This window comes from Chlamydotis macqueenii, chromosome 1 (genome assembly GCF_036417535.1).
Source record: "Chlamydotis macqueenii isolate bChlMac1 chromosome 1, bChlMac1.mat, whole genome shotgun sequence".
Classification (NCBI taxonomy): Eukaryota; Metazoa; Chordata; class Aves; order Otidiformes; family Otididae; genus Chlamydotis; species Chlamydotis macqueenii.
The window spans coordinates 63670618-63688740 of record NC_141556.1 but is presented as its reverse complement, the minus strand read 5'-3'; the positions used below and the strand labels follow the sequence as shown (position 1 = coordinate 63688740).

The following is an 18123-nucleotide window of genomic DNA, read 5'->3' as shown; positions in this document are numbered from 1 at the left end:
CATTTAATGGAGAAATATATTATTCACTATCAGTACTGACTTGTGAAAAATAATATTTTACATGTTACTGGTTTAGCTCATAAGTGTATCGCAGATTGCTTCAGAATATGTCAAATGTGAATTGCTTTGAGCTAAGAAAGTTCTGCTTATGGCAGGTTACTTTCCATTATTGATGTTTTACTGTCCTGTAAATCAGTTTTGGGATACTAGTTCCGGGGACCAGATACCAAATCCAAGAGTTGCCTTACCAGTTTCAAGCCCAGCTTTTGGCTTGCCTAAAAGCTTTGTCTCCATTGGTATTTCTTTGCTTTGAATACAGTGGTAATTCTCCAAAGAAAACATAAAAAGGAATATTATAGTGAAGTTCTAGTTGTTTCAGAAGCTTCAAGAGACTACAGATGATTCAAGGAAGGAGAAGATGCAATCTCCTGTTTTTACATGCAAACATATTTTGTCTAAGTTTTCTTCAGTTGGTTATCAGGAAGGTTACCATCCTGGTGCTAAGTTTAAGCTTTTGTGGAGTGCAGAAAAAACAGTAGAATTTATAGAAATAAGCAACATTACTTTTACTTCTTTAGGATACCACAAGCTCGAAACTGAACGGGAGATTTAACAAGCCATCTTCTACAGTACCTGACTGGCGAACAAAAGACAATGATCTTCGCCTTCTGCTGTCAAATGGAAGAATAATTAGGTACAAAAGGTTGATTGTGCATCAGTTATTCCTAATCATTATGGTCTGGAGCATGCTAATTATTAACATTTCTTTTATGTTTGTGGAGCTCTGAGTTCCCTTTCACGAGTAATGTTAGGAATATAGAAGGAATGTGTTGTCTGTTGTGTCTGCTGTCCCCTAGTGGAGCCGTGGTTATAGAGTGAAGAGGAGGAGATTCTTTTCATGTCCCTTTGTTACAGCATTTTATTCAGTTGCTCAGTTGGGTTTGTACTGAGCTGAGGGGAATGCTTCAAAGTTGAAACGGTTGTTTTGTATATATCCAATAAAGTGATTCGCAGTAGAAATATTCTGGTGTAAAACTTCACACCTTTATGGAAATGAGAGTTGTACAGGGAATAAAATGGGAATACATACAATTCAGAATGAAGAGATGAGCATAAGAGGATGTTGTTGTTGTCTTGAGACCATATTGTAAATAATGAAAGGAAAACAATTGCTTCAGGTTTGTAAGAATAACTTTTTTTTTTCCTGTGAGACAGAGATGAGAGACGCCCATTTACAGATCGGAGTCTTTACACAGCAGATAGTGAAGACGAAGATGACAGAACAAGGTCAAAAAAGACGACTGTTAAGGTAGAAGACCAGTCCTCAGGATTTGAAGGAGAAGGGAATGCAGATGCCCAGAAACCACTGAACAGTAAGCTTGTCTCTAAGTCCTATCAGTTGAACATTTTGATGATCTTGAAGAGGGTCTGACTATTGTGAAGTCTGACTGAAATTTTACCAGAGTCTAAAGAGGATAAATTAATAGATTAGAGAAGTAATATTATAAAACATTTGTCAAATATTATTTGTCTACTGAAGAAGGTAACAGGACAGAGCTGAAAAGTAAAACTCACCTTTTTTATATTAGTGCCATGATGTAGAGCATTTTTCAGAGTGAAGATTTAGTTGGTGTTCTAGATGGGTGTTTGTTCCTTTTGGGTTTTTTTCATAATTTACAAATGCTGATTTATTTATTTTTTTTTTTTTGACCAAAATAGACTTCAGTGTGAAAAGTTCATCACATCATTCACTGTAGAGAATAAAAGATCATAACATCCAGCTAATTTTAAAGCTGTCTTATCTAGCTGTATTTCTATCCCATTTGGCAATTACATACAAAATTGTATGATCAATTATGTTTTGCTAATGAATAGGTTTATTCCATACAAGAGATCAAACATAGATCAGCATTTATAAAATCTTATACTTTCAACCTTTGCAGGAATGTGCAAGGCTGGGGAAAAATTTAGGTTATCTGTAAAACACTTCAAACCCACTTTGCAATACTTCAAACCATCCTTCACTAGGAGTTAATATTTTTTGGTCTTTCTGTGGCCTCAAGCCTTCCTGCCAAGTGCTTAGCAGTGCTGATTGCATAGTGCGTTAGTAAAGTATCAGTATTGAATGCCTGTTTTCAGTGCCCATTTTTAATAGCACTCTCTGTATGCAGTGACAAATTGGTCCTTGACATAGCTGTTGAGCTCTCTGTTTAATTATACACGTCACATCCTTTCACAGTAGAGCTTACAAGGGCTCAGAGGGACGTGTATTAGGAAACTGATGTCAACACTTAAAAGGTAACAAGACTCCTCTGGAGATGTACAGTTCCTTTAGTTTCCTGCGCAACAATCTGTAACAACATTTAAGTCCATTGTCAGCCTAGGTAAAATATTTAATTATTTTCATTAACAAAGCGATTTGTAATCCTTGTTGACTGTGCTTCCGAAGGTCACAGAGAACAGTATTAAAAAGTTTGCGCAGGAGAGAGGTCCCCCTTGGGTACTCATGAACCAACAAGGCAAATGACTTGTTGAGTTAAGGCTTAGGCATGTGTGGTGTTTTTCCATTTTAAAAATTAAACAAAGTAAATTCAACTAAGTTTTACACTGGAATCAAAGATTAAATCATACAGAGAATGGTAGATTTTCTTCAAAATTGTTGCTCTTACTCGATACAGAATGAATATGGTAGTGTGTATCTGAATGTAAGAAATGTACTTAGAAGTGAATGTTGGGATTGTTCTTCTAGAAATCGAGTACTCAGGACTGTCACTAATATTTTTAATTGAATACTGAATCTTCAAGCTTCCCTATTAAAGACCACTTAGATTTGATTATTTTACCTTAACTCAGGGTTTACAGAGAGAGAAGATATCCTTCTGCAGAGAATTCCATAAAAGAAAACTACCTGTTTCTACTTCCATTTTTCTTACTGGGATTTACCAAGAGGCAATGTCCCCAGAGAGATGCCTTTAAGCAGATGAAGCTCTATGTAGCTTTGTGTGTCATGCCAAGATCCTGGTTCTAAATGGTGACCCAGTGTTATCAGAGAGACAAAGATCAAGTGCTTGCTTTACAGAGCACGATGCTTTGTGTGAATGAGGAGAAGGTGGTTTAAGATATTTTTTTGAATTCACAGTAGCTTAGCCTGAACTTAGAGATAACAACTGCTTTCATTCACATGGTTTTTGGAGTATTCCTCCCAGTCTCTGGAAGGATGCAGAGCCATAACTTTATCTGAGGGTAGACCAGTTCATTTTAAAATAACAATACTTGTGTATTTAGACTGTGGTTTTGGTTTCTTTTAAGCTTAATTACAAATCACATTCATGGATGAAGATAAGAGGAGTCCTAATAATAGGAATTTAGAAAGTTGGGAGGGGGCAGTTCAGATTTTTAATTTTTTTTTTTTTTTTAAGAGGAGTATAAAGAAATGCAGCTTCCCTGGCTTTTTGAACAATATAAGGCAGAAGAAGAACTGCACAGGTATTCTCTGCTTTGCAGAGAGCTTGCAAAAGAAAGAAGTGGTAAAAATGGAATATGAGCCTAGCCCTGAGGCTCATACAGTATGTTATGTCATATATGCTGGTACCCAACCCCAAGTGAAACGGGGATGTCTCAGTGTTAGGTGGCTTTAGCCGTTCAGTCTAGATCATATTATCTGATAGTAGGAAGATAACAAATAGTTTGTCCCTCTTAGTAGAGTATCATCACTTAATCTCTATCAGAATGCAAGAGGGCTTCTGAAGTATGAGACTCCATATTTAGCATTGCTTTTATAAATCTTAGTATTATCTGTATATAGCTAATTATGTACATGTCCAGTTTCTTTTCTGTCTTGCTGAATTATTTGCCTTCTTACAGGAAGACTCACATTTCTTTTCAAAAGCTTTGTCATTTTAATAATTAGGATTTTCCGGTTCCTTAAGGCAGAAAGAAGAAAAGTTTTTAAGGAGCCTTCATGAAGCTTGTTTGTTTTTAAATCGTGGTTCGTTATTTACACTTTAATTTTTACCTAAGATCTGAAGCTCCATGTATAAGCATATTTAGATATGCTTTTTTTTTCTTTTTTTTTTTGGCCTGTTCCTTTAAATTGTCTCTAAATTTGGAGCTGGTTTTTTTTATTTGAAAAAGGAAAACTTAATGAGCTATGTAATGGTATTATTTTATGTATCAAGTATGCTATTGCTTGTCCTAGAATCTTTTTTGCCTTTTTGAAATGAATCGAAGACTTGAGTTATCACCAGAAATCCCTTGGGTTTTTTTTTTTTTTTTTGAGCTACAGTAATTTAGAATATTAATTTTATTGTCATATGTTGAGCATTATTTTATTTAGCTTAACTTATATACAGTGTTGTTGCTCATTTACTGTATTTGGATATTCCTCACAGTTCTTTCTAATACTAACTTAAGTTAAATTAGTCTTCTCTAGATTTTGGTCTCAGCTGTTCATTTTGTTTAGTTTCTGATGACCTATCTCGTTGTTAGCTTTCTTCTGACTCTAAAAATAATTTCCACTTACGCAGTGTTTAGAAATTAATAATATCCCGTGAAATATATTTCACACCTATTTATGAGCTTTGCCACAGTCTGCAATGGGAACAAAATCCTACTAGAATTGCATTGTATAAAGGGTTACAGGTACATCTTTTGTGCTTGCATAATTAATAAGTTATGAAGAATTGTGTTCTATTTATGTAGTTTCATATGAAACTATGATGAAAGCAAACCAGCACAGATTAGAAACTAGCTCTGGAAGGAAGACAAGTAAAGGTAAAATGTTGATTTGCTTTCACCATAGTTTTCTATGAAACTGTAAGTACTTAAAAACTTGAAGAAGTTATGCTGCTTTCTTTATCCACCACCTTCTTGACACATATTCATGTATTTTTTTTATTCTGTTTGGCTTTTCTCCAAAAAATGTTTGCTAGTTAAACTGCGTATTGTAGTCTTTCATAGATTAGTACTTAAGCAAGATTTCTGCCAGCAGCCTTGACACAGATATACAGCCTACTGACCTTGAGCCTTGGATTCTGGACACTTAAAAAAAGTATTTCCTACTCATGGCTGTTTGGGACATATGCTGTCTTTTAAGAGTACATGCCTCTTAGAGCTGCTCAGCTACTTCATGTTTGAGTTCTTTCAGCACTTAAAAAAGTAAACCATGTGGACTAGGTGGCTGATTTGATGGATTGCTTTTGTCATATGCCCGCGTTTCTGATGTCTATTTTGACACTTTCTTCTCTGATTAATACTTTATCTTACTGCTAGCAAAAAGCATGTCTCAGATTGTTATTTCCTCTTCCTTTTCAGGTCTTTCTGTGATAAAAAACAGTGCAAGTATATTGTGTATCATCACAGCAATATTTTAATTTTCTTTAACAAGTCTGCATTTTAACCCTGATTGTCAGCTCTGTAGTATCACAAAACAGGGAGAATATGCAAGTAAATTGTGATGTAAAATTGCAAGTAACACAATTATTTTTTTTTGCCTCTGAGTCACTTAATGTCTTCTGACTTCCATGTTTAGTGTTTCTGTGTAACTGATTTTATTTTTAAACAAGGAAATTCCAGGTTTGAAGAGGCCGAGACAAAGTAATAGTGAAGATTACTTCCAAGTAACTTTTTTTGAGAGCTATTTCTCTGACTCTAGCCTATATACAAAAGCAAATTGCCCAAGGTGATGTCTGTGGAGCATGTACTCTGTAGGAGAGAAAAAAATATGTGCTCCTCCTGCACTTGGTTTCTCTTGCTCTGGCTTCGTCCAGTGAGCTGCTTGAGGAGTCTGTTGGTCGACGGTAGGCAACTCACTGGAGTTATAAGCAATCTTGACGTGGGAACCAGATCAGTGTGTGGATGTGCGTTTGTTTACAGACTGTTAAAAACTAAATATGTGTTTCTTGTTCTTTACTTCCAAAATAATAGTTAAATATTATATATAATACCTTTTGGGTCTTACATTTTAATTTTTCTCTCCTCAGTGTTCTTTGAAAGTGTGAAATCAGAACTCAGGAATGGATCCTCAGAGTACTCTGATATTTCTGATTCAGAAGAATCTGAGCCTGATTGCACTACACAGGTATAGCTAGAAAAACTCGCAAAAGCTAACAAAGCAATTAAATACAATTTTGCTCACTGACTTCAAATTTATCTAGTCAAAGTTTGTGTTAACTGCATTCTGAATACTATATATATAAAAAAGTTGGACCTAGAAGCTTTTTAATTTCTTACTTAGCATAAATTAAGGTAGCATATCTATTTAGGAGGCATGGTGACTATTCTGCTCTTGTTTCAGCAGAAGGATTCCTCTACAGAGGAGTTGGAAAGCTCAGGTGATGAAGAGAAAGTAACATCAAATTTCAAAGAGGAATCTAAGGTCACGAGAGACCTTTCTCAGAATACCCACAAGCCATCCAGAAGTGAAACTCCCAGTAAAAAGTAAGCACTTTGTGGGCATTTGTTTATAAACTGTTAGACCTTTTCACACAATTTTATGATTCTACTTTTATACCAACGTAAAAGTCATTCCTTCAGAGAAATTTAGGGTTCTGTTTTGAATTGCTTCATCTTTCTAGGGAATGTCCTACCTCGACAAGTACAGAAGAAGAAGCTATTCAGGGCATGCTCTCTATGGCAGGATTGCACTATACTACAGGTTTACCAGGTCATACTCAAAGCACAGACTGCACAGATAAAAGAACCTCTCTTCAGGAACACAGAAGCTACCCCAGGAGTCGGCATAAAGACAGACAGCCATCTCAGAGCCACAAAACAGTAGAATGTGGTAGGTATCTGAACTAATGACACTGCTGCTCTCTGCTCTTGGACAAACTGCTCAGAATAAGTACTTCTAGATTTGTAGTCAAGTTTTAAGTAAATCAGACTAGTATTTAAAAAGGTACGTTCTTTGGTTTTGTTTTGGGTTGACTTCTTTTTTTCTATAAAAAGTAAGTGTTACTTCTGAAAACTGGGACAAACCTAGCTTGAGAGGTCATCAGAATACTTTTTCTAAATATTGACATTTTATGGAATTCTTAAGAGAGTGGCAACATTACGGCTAGATTGAAAGTGCGGTTGCCTTATTGAAAGTGTAATCATCTTCAGAAAAGATTGACAGAACCTTTGTTGTTGCCGCTTTCGTGGCATGTGTGTTACTTAGATAGCCATAGGAATCTCCTTGGTGGTTTTTAGTGGTCTTTGGAAGGCATGTTTGGCTTTAGTCCTGAAATGATGCTAGGAATCCAGTGCATTAAAGGAGATTCTAATCTTGAGGAGAAGAATTCAGAGGTAACTTTTGTCAGTGGCATTTTGATGTCTGTGGAAAACAGACGTCTGTTAAATGCATTTTGGGAATAACAGACAGCAGAACTTTAATACCAATCACCTTAAAGGAATAAAAATAACTTCTTGGAACAGAGAGTGAGTCATTATGTTTGAAAATTCTTTGCTTGAGAAGGAAATGGCAGAGGTTTATAGCTTTGCTGATGTGAAACTAATGGAACCCCACCAACGAATAGGGTGCTAATTGAAAGAACTAATAGTATGTTGAGGTTTGTTTACATGGATAACAGGAAAGCCTAGTGTGATGTCATGGATTGTGTTCTGGTAGTTGAAGCTGTATGTCCTTGAATCCTACCAAACAAATAAATAAACAAAACCAATTACAACAACAAAAATAAACCCTCATCAGCAAACCACACAGATATATATAGTGCCTTTCCATCTTTGTAACTTTATGAAAAATACAAAATGCAGGTTTCTAAATTGCGGTAGGTTGACTCAGGCCAGCAGCTAGGCACCCACGCAGCCACTTGTTCTCTCCCCCTGCTCTCTGGGATGGGGGACAGAACAGAGCAAAAATGATAAGATTCATGGGTTGACATAAAGACACTTTAAGTGAAGGAAAGAGGAAAAGAAACAAGTGGTGCAAGGGCCATCACTCACCACCTTCTGCAAGTAGACTGATGCCCAGCTAGTCTCTGAGCAATGACTACCTTGGAAGACTGCCTTTCCCCCAGGCTCTTCCTTTACCTCAGATTTTATTGCCAAGCATGATGTTGTATGATATGGAATATCCATTTGACCAGTTCAAGTCAGCTGTCCTGGTTATGTCCACTCCCGGTCTCTTGCCTCCCCCTAGTCTGCTTACTGCAGGGGGCAGAGTGGGCAAAGAGAGAGCTGTGACACTCTGCAAGCACTGTTCAACAGCAGCCAAAACTTTGGTGTGTTATCGATACTGGTTTAGTCACAAATCTAAACTACACCTCCATATGGACTGTTAGGAAAAAAATCCATTCCAGACAGACTCAGTACATGTATCAAACTCCATGGATGAAGAAGATGAAACTGCATATTAGATAGTAGTTTTTGCAAAATCTTTTGGTCTCTCTGAATTCAAATTGAATTGGTGTCTTGGGATACCCTTAATTTTACAAGTTAACTGTATTGTGAATGTATTTTCAATGTGGACGCTTCTTCTATAGGCCTATCAATGTAGGTCTTCCATATGTTGTACCTGAATAGCACATCAGTGCTTAGAAACAATACAGTCAATAATACCTGAAAATTAAAGATGATGTCTTAGAATCATAGAATCATAGAATGGTTAGAGTTGGAAGGGACCTTCAAAGGTCATCTAGTCCAACCCTCCTGCAAGGACCAGGGACATCCCCGACCAGATCAGGTTGCTCAGAGCCTCATCCAGCCTGGCCTTGAACGTTTCCAGGGATGGGGCTTCCACCACCTCTCTGGGCAACCTGCTCCAGTGTTCTACAACCCTCATTGTAAAAAAATTTTTCCTAATATCCAATCTGAATCTACCTCCCTCTGTTTTAAAACCATTACCCCTCATCCTATCACAACAGGCCCTACTGAACAGCCTTTCCCCATCTTTCTTGTAGGCCCCCTTGAGGTACTGGAAGACCGCTATCAGGTCTCCCCGGAGCCTCCTCTTCTCCAGGCTGAACAGCCCCAACTCTCTCAGCCTGTCCTCATAGGAAAGGTTCTCCACCCCTCTTATCATCTTCGTGGCCCTCCTCTGGACCTTCTCCAACTGGTCCATGTCCTTCTTGTGTTGGGGGCTCCAGAACTGGACACAGTACTCCAGGTGGGGTCTCACCAGGGCAGAGTAGAGGGGCAGAATCACCTCCCTTGACCTGCTGGCCACGCTCCTCTTGATGCAGCCCAGGATGCGGTTGGCCTTCTGGGCCACAAGAGCACATTGTTGGCCCATGTTGAGCTTCTCATCCACCAGCACTCCCAAGTCCTTCTCCTCAGGGCTGCTCTCGATCCATTCTCCGCCCAGCCTGTATTTGTGCCTGGGATTGCCACGACCCAGGTGCAGGACCTTGCACTGTCCATCTTTGTATGAACTTCTCATTATATAAAGCCATGGTAGAAAATGGAAACCTGTAGTGTAACAAAGAAAGTAAGCTGTCTTCAACATCATTACTTTCAAATTTGAATGGTTATAGTTGTTTGACCTTCTTACTGTGGTATATGCATCTTTAATTGGGTGTATTTCTACTGTGAGATTGTTTTCCCAATTTAATGTGTAGAATCGAGCAGCTCTGATGACTTTTATTCTGTATCTAGGAAATATTTTCCATTGTGTTTTCTTTTCTTTCTTGTTTTAATTTTGAAGTTATTCAAATGTATAATTAACTTTGTATTCCTAGTTTTTGATCTTAAAATTTAAGCTTGTTAAACATCTCTTTTAGGTAGGTCTGTGAAGGAAGAGGAAAGAGACTTGGGGACTTCAGCGTGGGCTAGGCACCTGAATGAAGCTTCGAGGATTACCCCTCAGGTAAAGCAATCCTTTAAATGTTTTGAACACTAAAATTTTTGTAGGAAAAATAGATCATGAAGTTGTAAATAAAGAAAGCATGGTGGAGAGGTCTTTCCACACTGCATGTCTGATAATAGATACTTCTTATGCTGGTAACTGAATATTATATTTTTGTCATGCTTTTTTTCGTTGCTGTTCTGATTTTTTTTTTTTTTTTTTTTCCTTTCAAACTCTCTTCTGTCATAGTGGCTAGTATTAAGATGCTCAGGGCAGTGTCTTGAAAAATAAAAAGTACTTTATAAAAAAAATATGAATTTGCATTCAGTCTAAGCAGGGAAGCACTGTATTGTTTATTCATTGTTATTTCCAACCAGAACATCAGAACAAGTGGAACCTGTGGATAGTATATAATTAGAGTAAAGATACTTGCTTAGGAAATTGGTACTGCCAAACTGATACAACCTTTCACAGCAGGCAGGTAGGAGTATTTTTGCTTTCTGATGTCCGGGTAGAATCCAGCAAGGAATATATAATTGAAAGGTTGTGTGTCTTACACTCGGAACATTTTAGTATTTCTAAACTTGTCTATATTAGAAGTGTTAGAACAATTAAAGTTGCAAACAGTGCTATTTAACAGCTGTATTTTAACTACATGCTTTTTAGTTTTGTGTTTTTTTTTCTTGTAAGAATATCTAACAATGTTATGCTAAATTGGGAATTACAAATTGTAAATGTATTTGTTCTTTCATCAGCTGAATATTGAAAACAAATTGCCTGTTGATGTAGTCAATAGTTATGGTATAGCTTGCTATAGTGGCCAGTTTAATCAAGAGCAGTTGCATTTGTTTTGATCACTGCAAACTAAAACCAAAAAGCAGAGAAATTGAGTACACTAGTTATATGTAATTAATATATAGCATTGCTGTTAAGCGCATGTGGAAAAGCTTGCACAGAGATACTATGTTGTATGTTATTTTTAAGAGGTATCTATATTAAAAGAAATGATGGAATCATAAAGTGCTCAGACACTGGTGGAACTGAAATATCTTTTTCAAAGATACCATAGTATAATCAGAAAAACTGGAGTGAACTTGTAGCCAGAAGATATCAACTTCCACTTTTTTTCTTCTCCTCATTTCTGTACTAGGATACAAGTAAAACTCAAAAATATATCAAGAAGGAAACTGCATCAGAAGCCAATCATAAGGTTCAGGAAAACAGAAGTATAGTCCACAACAACGGCTTGAGTTTTCAGCATGGCAAGTACACGCGAGACTCCAATCTAATTCAAGGAGAATGTCGGCTGAGTGATGGCAGCCTTAGCCCTGACAGGCCGTATGGTGAAACATCCTTGTCTGTACCACTTCATCCAACAAAGAGGCCAGCATCAAATCCACCACCTATCAGCAACCAGGCGACAAAAGGTACTGTTTATCTCTGTCCTCTTGCCAACTTGGCAAAAAAAAAATAAAAAAAAGGGAAGAAAGAAAAAAAAACTAGGAAAAGAAGCTTGTAAACATTGAAAAGAGCTGTTAGATGCAGAAACTGAAAAAACAACAGGCTTAGACCTTGAGGAAAAATATGAAATAGGCATCCTGCGGACACTCAAATTTTGGCACAGAATGTGTGGAGATGAAATTAAGAGAGATCTAACTGAATGTGTGGCCAGATGAAACTTTCATAGTTACCGTTGCACCTCTGCAGGTGTATCTGTTCAGCGTTTATTACAGAGAGCAGAACCACAACTATACTCTGAAACACTGACCTGAATCAGATTTGTTTATTGAAGTGAAGATTTAAAGGCTGTGACATTTCAAAAAATAGTCTGATGATCGTTATATTTAGTTTTCAGTTTCTAGTTTATTTTCCGTGATTTACTCAGGGGAATAACTTGAGCAAAATTCAGGAAGCTCAGTTTAGATTCTCCCCTACCACACTTACTGCCCTTCCCTAGACTGGAAACATATGTAATTAATATAATCACTATATTTATGATAATGCTAGCCGATATTTAGGGAAAACAATTCCTGGCTTTTTTACAGTTCTACTTCCCTGTTTGTTTGCTCCCAAACAGACAATTGAAGTGCTGCTTTTTTTTTTTTTAATTTTTTAAACAGATTCAGCTGAAAATGTTTCCTGCTTCAGCTTAAAAACTGAGTTTTGTGTTTGTTCTACAGTGATAAAAATTTGTTCTGAAATTCCGGACTGAATTGCTTGATTTCATTTTTCAGGCAAACGTCCAAAGAAAGGAATGGCAACTGCTAAACAGCGCCTTGGGAAGATCTTGAAGTTGAACCGGAATGGCCATGCACGCTTCTTTGTTTAATGTAGCTGCTACTTCTACTACTGCTGTCTTTCCTACACAGACCAGTATTGAGGTCAACAGAGCCTGGAGCTGCTGTTATTCCTCTGCTTGAAGCAGACTTGCATGTACCGTATAAAACACTGCCTGATGAACAAAAATGAGAGAGAAAAAAAAAAAAAAAAACCAACAAAAAAACAACCCAATGCTGCATTTTCACTGTGCCACACCTGCTCAGCAATAACCATATGGGAATGGGGAAATCTTCAGAGAGACGTGGACTGTGAGAAATAGTCTCTCATCAGGGCTTGAATATCATTTGTTGCTGGTAGTTTCTGACCTAATTAATGAGGGGAAGATGATGAAGGTGGTTTATCAGTAATTTATTTCTCATAGATTTTGACAACTTTTAAATTCACTTGAAAAACCTATTTATTTGGAAGACTTTTTTTTCTGGGGGCTGTTAATTTAGTTTTAAGAATGTGAAAGTTTTTAATTGTTTTGATAATGTATGTTTGGTGCAGTGGAGAGCCACATTAATTGTGATTAGTCTGGACTCCTAAATTTGATATTCAGGTTATAGTCTTAAATAGGGATGAGATGCATTATTAATTATTTTTTAAATTAAGGCATATGGAATCTTTTTTTTTTTTTCTGCTTTTTGTAAGCTATTGGCTGGGCTTCTGTTGACTTGCAAGTTGCATATTCTTTGCCAGCTTGATTATTTTTTGACCTCTCCTCTTTTATACAGATTTATTTATTTGATGCATTAGAAGAGACTCCTAAAAGCAGAAGAATCTTCTTCTATCAGTCCAGTAGCGAACATGTTTTAAACTGCACCCCTTTCCTCCAAGCTGGAGAGCATACTTTTTCTCCTGATGATCTATCTGTGATGATTTTCTTTTGTAAAAAGGCTCCCTGAAATTGTATTTGTACAGGTTATTTAAGAGTTGGTACAAAGGAGGGAAACCTAGTATATCCTTTTTGGAGGAATGGGGACATCAGTTAAGATAAATGTTTCTTCAGAACAATTACTCTGAAATAACTCATAAGATATACATTGCAGTCTTAAGATTTGGCTTATTATTTAATGTAGCATGGAAGAAGCATTAAAATATTATTGTACTTTAAACACATTTTACTGAACAGTCAGGAAGGCAGGAGAATGTGTGTTGCTTTCCAAGCTGGGCGAGGCAGCCAATTAAAAGTCTTAACTGGTGCATATATAAGCATTAAGTAGCTTACTGGTATCAGAATGATCATTTATGTCAGGCTTCATACAGAGCTGATAGCAAATGCTGATTCTGAATTATTGTAAATAATTTTGATTTAAGATTTGTATTTTTCTGTAATATAAAATTAAATATTTAACTTTTGGGGGATGGGGTGAAGGCTGAAAGGGGAATACTTTTACTTGATTCTGGAAAAAGGGCATTTTGCAGGCAGGGTCCAGCCAAAATGAAAACATTAATATGCTAGTGACAACAATATTGTTGGTTGTTTGGGGTTTTTTTTGGTTGCTAAGAGTAAAAATACTCAGGCATAGCTATCCAAGTCATTGAATTGATTTAACTTTCCATACCAGGTTTTCCTTCCTCCATATTCTATACTGGAATCGTTTTCTCTCGTGGTTTAAAAACAAATTTACTTGGACTTTCCAGAATATTTGTGCAGTTATTTTTATCTAGGCTAGCTTATGAATACCTTCACAAATTTATGGAAATAGTTCTGATGTCAGGAGTTTTTGATATTTGCAGGGTCAAAACTATTTAGCACTATGTTATCCTGTTTCTAAATTGAGAAACATAAAACGTAATGCAACTGCAAATAAGCCAGGTAGCTTTCATGGCTTTACTTCCTCTGGAGCTTGAAAATTGTAACTTCAGAGTGTTTTTTGCAGCCCTGCTTTTACATTGTATTGACTTGACTTCATAGGTTTTTTTTTTTGTGTGTGTGTGTATGGGTGATTTTTTTTAAAACTTTTTTTGTTTGCTATGGTTTCACAAAAGCATGTGTTCAGTCTTTAAAAAAAAATATTTGTTTTAATTTAATGCAAGCTATCAGCCTTGTTTAGACTATTGGGAATGGAGGTTAAAAAGGATTTCTAAAAAGCAGAAGATAAGCTAAGAGATACTCTGTAGGTGCTGAAAGTGACTATAAGTACTTGCTGTTCTCAGGTGCTATGTTTTCCAGATGGAAATAGTTAAAAGAATATTTTAACTATTTTCTCATGTTCTCACCAAAGTAAAAGAAATAAACTATGCTGTCAATGTTAGTTAAAATTACATACCCATATAAATATTCTCTGTGCTTAATGCCTTGCCAGGCTTTGGAAACTCTTTTAGCTTTAGCATATTGAACCAAACTGTTTCCTTCTTGCTGGCTATATAACTTTTAAGAACAGAAAACTCCAGTTTAGGGCAGCAATCAGATTCAGAGCAGAATGAAGAATGAGCTCTCTCTCCTTAAAGGCAGATTTTTGAGAACACTTCCAAAATAGAAGTATGCCAGAATAGAATCTGGAGTAAGGAATTTTAAAATGTGGAGTAGAGTTTCTTGTACATCTGACTGGCTTATGTAAAGTCTCTTTTCTGACCATTGTCATTATTTATCTGAATCTTAATATTGGAACACAGATATGGCTGGACCCATATATATTATTTCTTCTTGGTCTTATTCTTCTTTTCTCTGCTTTCTACCTTTTTTTTTTTTTTTTTTTTTTTCCAAAGTGGCTCTCCGCTGTCATGAATTTATGTAATAGTCTTTTCATCAACTGTCAACAGGCAGAGGTTCATTCCCGTTTTCTTCAGATACCCATGCTTCCAGCAGAAGTTAATTCTGATGTTCCACCTCAGAAAAAGTAATTTAAAAGAAATTGTCGTTACAAGCAGTATTTAAAAAAAAAAAAAAAGAAAAAAAAAAGAAAAAAAAAAAAGAAGAGAGAAAAAAAAAAGGGGGGGGGGGAATCTCCTGGTAGCTCATGAAGAGGATGTGGTGACCTCACTTGTTTTGTGTACTTGTATGTAGGAATATTTTTATTGTGTTGTAGGTGAAAACACTACTGCACCAGTCTTTCTGTAGATGGACTGAACTTTGTGTTATAGTAGTGAAGAGAAAAAGCCCTATTGTTTTCCTTGCTGTCTCACTTAAGCTGGAAAAGGGAGGGAGTAGGGAACACTGACTGGACAACAAAAAGAATTAAGCCTCCTATAGTAACACATTTTCAAGGATAATATTTTTTTTAAAAGTCAGAGAACCTGGATTCAGCATAAAACTTAATTTTTTTTTTTGTAGACAGAACAATATGAAGTGAAATATTGTAGGGGCTTTCCCATTCTTTATGTTCTCATGTTCCTGCAATAGAAAGAAAAGAAACAAACATAAAAATAGAAAGACCACCTAGAAACTATCAAAGACTCTTCCAGCAACTTTCCCTTTTCTTCTCCTACTGTACTTGCTAATAAACCCTGGCTACAAGGTAGCCTTTTTTGACCTCTGAGGTAGATTACCTATGCAACCTATAATATTCTACATGAATCCATTCTTAAAGCCAATTTTGAAAGGGTTAGATGTTGAGAGTTAAAATTGTTGCTTTCTGATCACATGGGGGATTTGTTGGGGGGTTTTGGTTTTTTTGGTGGTTGAAGAGTTTGTGTTACCTTTAGTAGAGATACAAGAGAGTACGGTGTCATGATCACATTTTAAAAGCTTCAACTTTCCCTAGGCTTTGCTATATGGAATAAGCTACCGTCATTCACAAGGCCATGAAGTTACTTGTAAATGTTGAAAATTTTTGCAGGGTTTTGGAGTCAGAGCTGATGTGAATCTTACTACCCTGTTTTTTGGTAACTGTGGAGACTAAGCAGAACTGCAGCTAGAATGATCTGGTACTCCAAGCCTATAACTTGTGCCCTGTTTAGGCTCCACATGCCCATCGATCCCTTCACACCCCCACCATGACCCCCGAATCTAGTGTCTTTCCAAAGTTGCATTCACATAATACTTCCAGACCATTAAAAGCTGTTTTGTAGCTCTGGGGTTCAGTGAGCCCAGAGCTACTCTTTCACAGAAAAAAAAAATAAATGGAACCAAGGGCCTTACTGTATGTGGTTAAACAAGATTAAAAGCTGCAACATCCATTTTTCCAAAAATAAACCCCAACAAAAACCACCCTAGTAGCCCTCTTTGGGGGTGTATGAGTGATAAATCATGCAGTGGATGGGAAATATAAGTAGCACTGATAAAGAAATGCATGTTTTTCATAGGCTGCATTTCTGTTTGGAGAAAAAGACTTTTTCTACTTTTAATATAAATTAAGCCATAAGAGTTTCATGCTGTGGGAAGGGAATGAAAGGGATCACTTTAAGAGATTATATTGATATGTATTGTCAATTCTGCTGGGAAATGTCTATTGCTGCCAATGCTTTGGTGAATCTTTTTTTTTAAAAAAAAAAAAAAACAAACATGGATTTTGGAGAAAAAAAAAGGAATAAAAAAAGGGGCTAGTTCTTGGCTATAATTACTAGTTTTGTAGTAATGTTTTGCTGGCCTGTTTGTCTCTTCCTCTCCTTTTTCTACTCTCATAGTCTAATTTCTATCTTTCCTTCTAATGTCTCTGAAAATATTAGCTTGTCTGCTCAGTAGGGGTTGGTGTATTTGTGTCTTCCTTTTTACAGAAACGCACTACTGTGTTAAGTATTTGGCTGGGAAATGGGATGCTGCAGCTTTAAGAGCATTTTTTTCAATTCATAACAGTGTTTCCCATCCTCTTTTGCCTGCAGGCAGGGAAAGTGTATGTACAGTATTTATTTTGTTTCGATTTTACTTTAAATTTGTAAGTTTCTATAAGTAGTTCACATTGATTATTCTAGGGGAGGACAAGTGGCTTTGTTTAAATTTGTATTTGATATTCATAGTTTCCACTTTCTGTACTTTAAAATACTGAAATTAAAAAATTGTATTGCTTATGCTTTGATTTTAGCATTCTATAGCGTTTAATTTCTTCAAACTTCTGCTCATTTGCTTCAGTGTAAATACAGAAGACTGTACAGAATATCGTGAGGAGAGAAATGCTTTTCTAGGTACATTCTCTGTCCTGTACTTGTCACATTTTAAAGGAGAAATTTTGTGGAGAAATATGAGACGGAGTATTCTCATACTGTTTTTTAAATTTTTTTTCAAAGTGCAAATCTCATTTCAATCCAAGTGTATTATAGGACAACTAAATGCATTTTGTGAAGATGTGTATATTGTTTTTGAATCCTATTATAAAAAGGAGGTGGAAGTGTTTGTGATCCGTCATATTAGCCGATTTAGAACTGTAAGAAGGGTATCAAATGGTATTTTCATGTTCTTGCTCTTGTTTTTTGTTCAGGTTTGTTTCATGCTACTGACGACTGACACATCTCTTGATTTTCCTTCACCACCCCTCCCTCCTTTTCCTTTAAGTCTGTGCAGTTTCTGGAAGAAGAGATTTCTCTTTCACACTTCCATGTACTTTGTCATACTTGCTTTTATCCTGGATAACTTCTCTGCTGGTTCCTCCACATGTCGTCTTCTGGTTTGCAGTTGTCAGTGCTCCCTATTTTGGCTCCGTATGGCAGTATAGTGTTTCCATGTGGATACTCAGGGGTCACGGAAGCATGGCTATGTTGCGCTCCAACTTCATGTAATGCATTTTCTTCTGCAAATAGTGCTCCATGCTACTGAACTGCTTCAGTGCTGCGATGGACAGATGCTTAGATTCCAGTGGTGGTTGTTTTATCAGAGCCTTAGGTAAATGATGCAGCAATGGCATTGGAAGAACTAGGTAGCAGAAGGTGTTTCATTTAAGTGTCCTCTGCAGCTGCTCAAGTTTACTTCTTAGCCTGACCTTTAGGTTACAGAGAATTTGTGATTGGCTGTAATGACTAGGAGATCTGTTCATAACCAGGACTTCATTGTGCCAGGTACTTCACAAAGAACAAGAATGCTGACCTCATCAAACCATGTACTGCTTAAATACAACACTGAAATAGTTAAAAAAAAAAAAAAA

At 36.6% G+C, this 18123-nt stretch overlaps 1 protein-coding gene across 2 annotated transcripts in view; it reads left to right on the top strand.

Moving 5' to 3' along the window:
- Positions 1 to 17064, top strand: part of KDM7A (lysine demethylase 7A) — a 69825-nt gene extending 52761 nt beyond the window's left edge. Inside the window, exons 13-20 of one of the 2 annotated variants that reach the window (XM_086754684.1) lie at positions 579 to 694; positions 1216 to 1373; positions 5982 to 6079; positions 6299 to 6438; positions 6576 to 6788; positions 9724 to 9805; positions 10935 to 11211; positions 12019 to 17064. In XM_086754684.1, the coding sequence (XP_086610810.1) occupies positions 579 to 694; positions 1216 to 1373; positions 5982 to 6079; positions 6299 to 6438; positions 6576 to 6788; positions 9724 to 9805; positions 10935 to 11211; positions 12019 to 12113 (1179 nt within the window). In that variant the 3' untranslated portion in view covers positions 12114 to 17064. Of the gene's footprint in view, positions 1 to 578; positions 695 to 1215; positions 1374 to 5981; positions 6080 to 6295; positions 6439 to 6575; positions 6789 to 9723; positions 9806 to 10934; positions 11212 to 12018 lie in introns of both variants that reach the window. The other variant, XM_086754675.1, reaches the window with a different exon arrangement.
- Positions 17065 to 18123: the final 1059 nt, after the last annotated feature.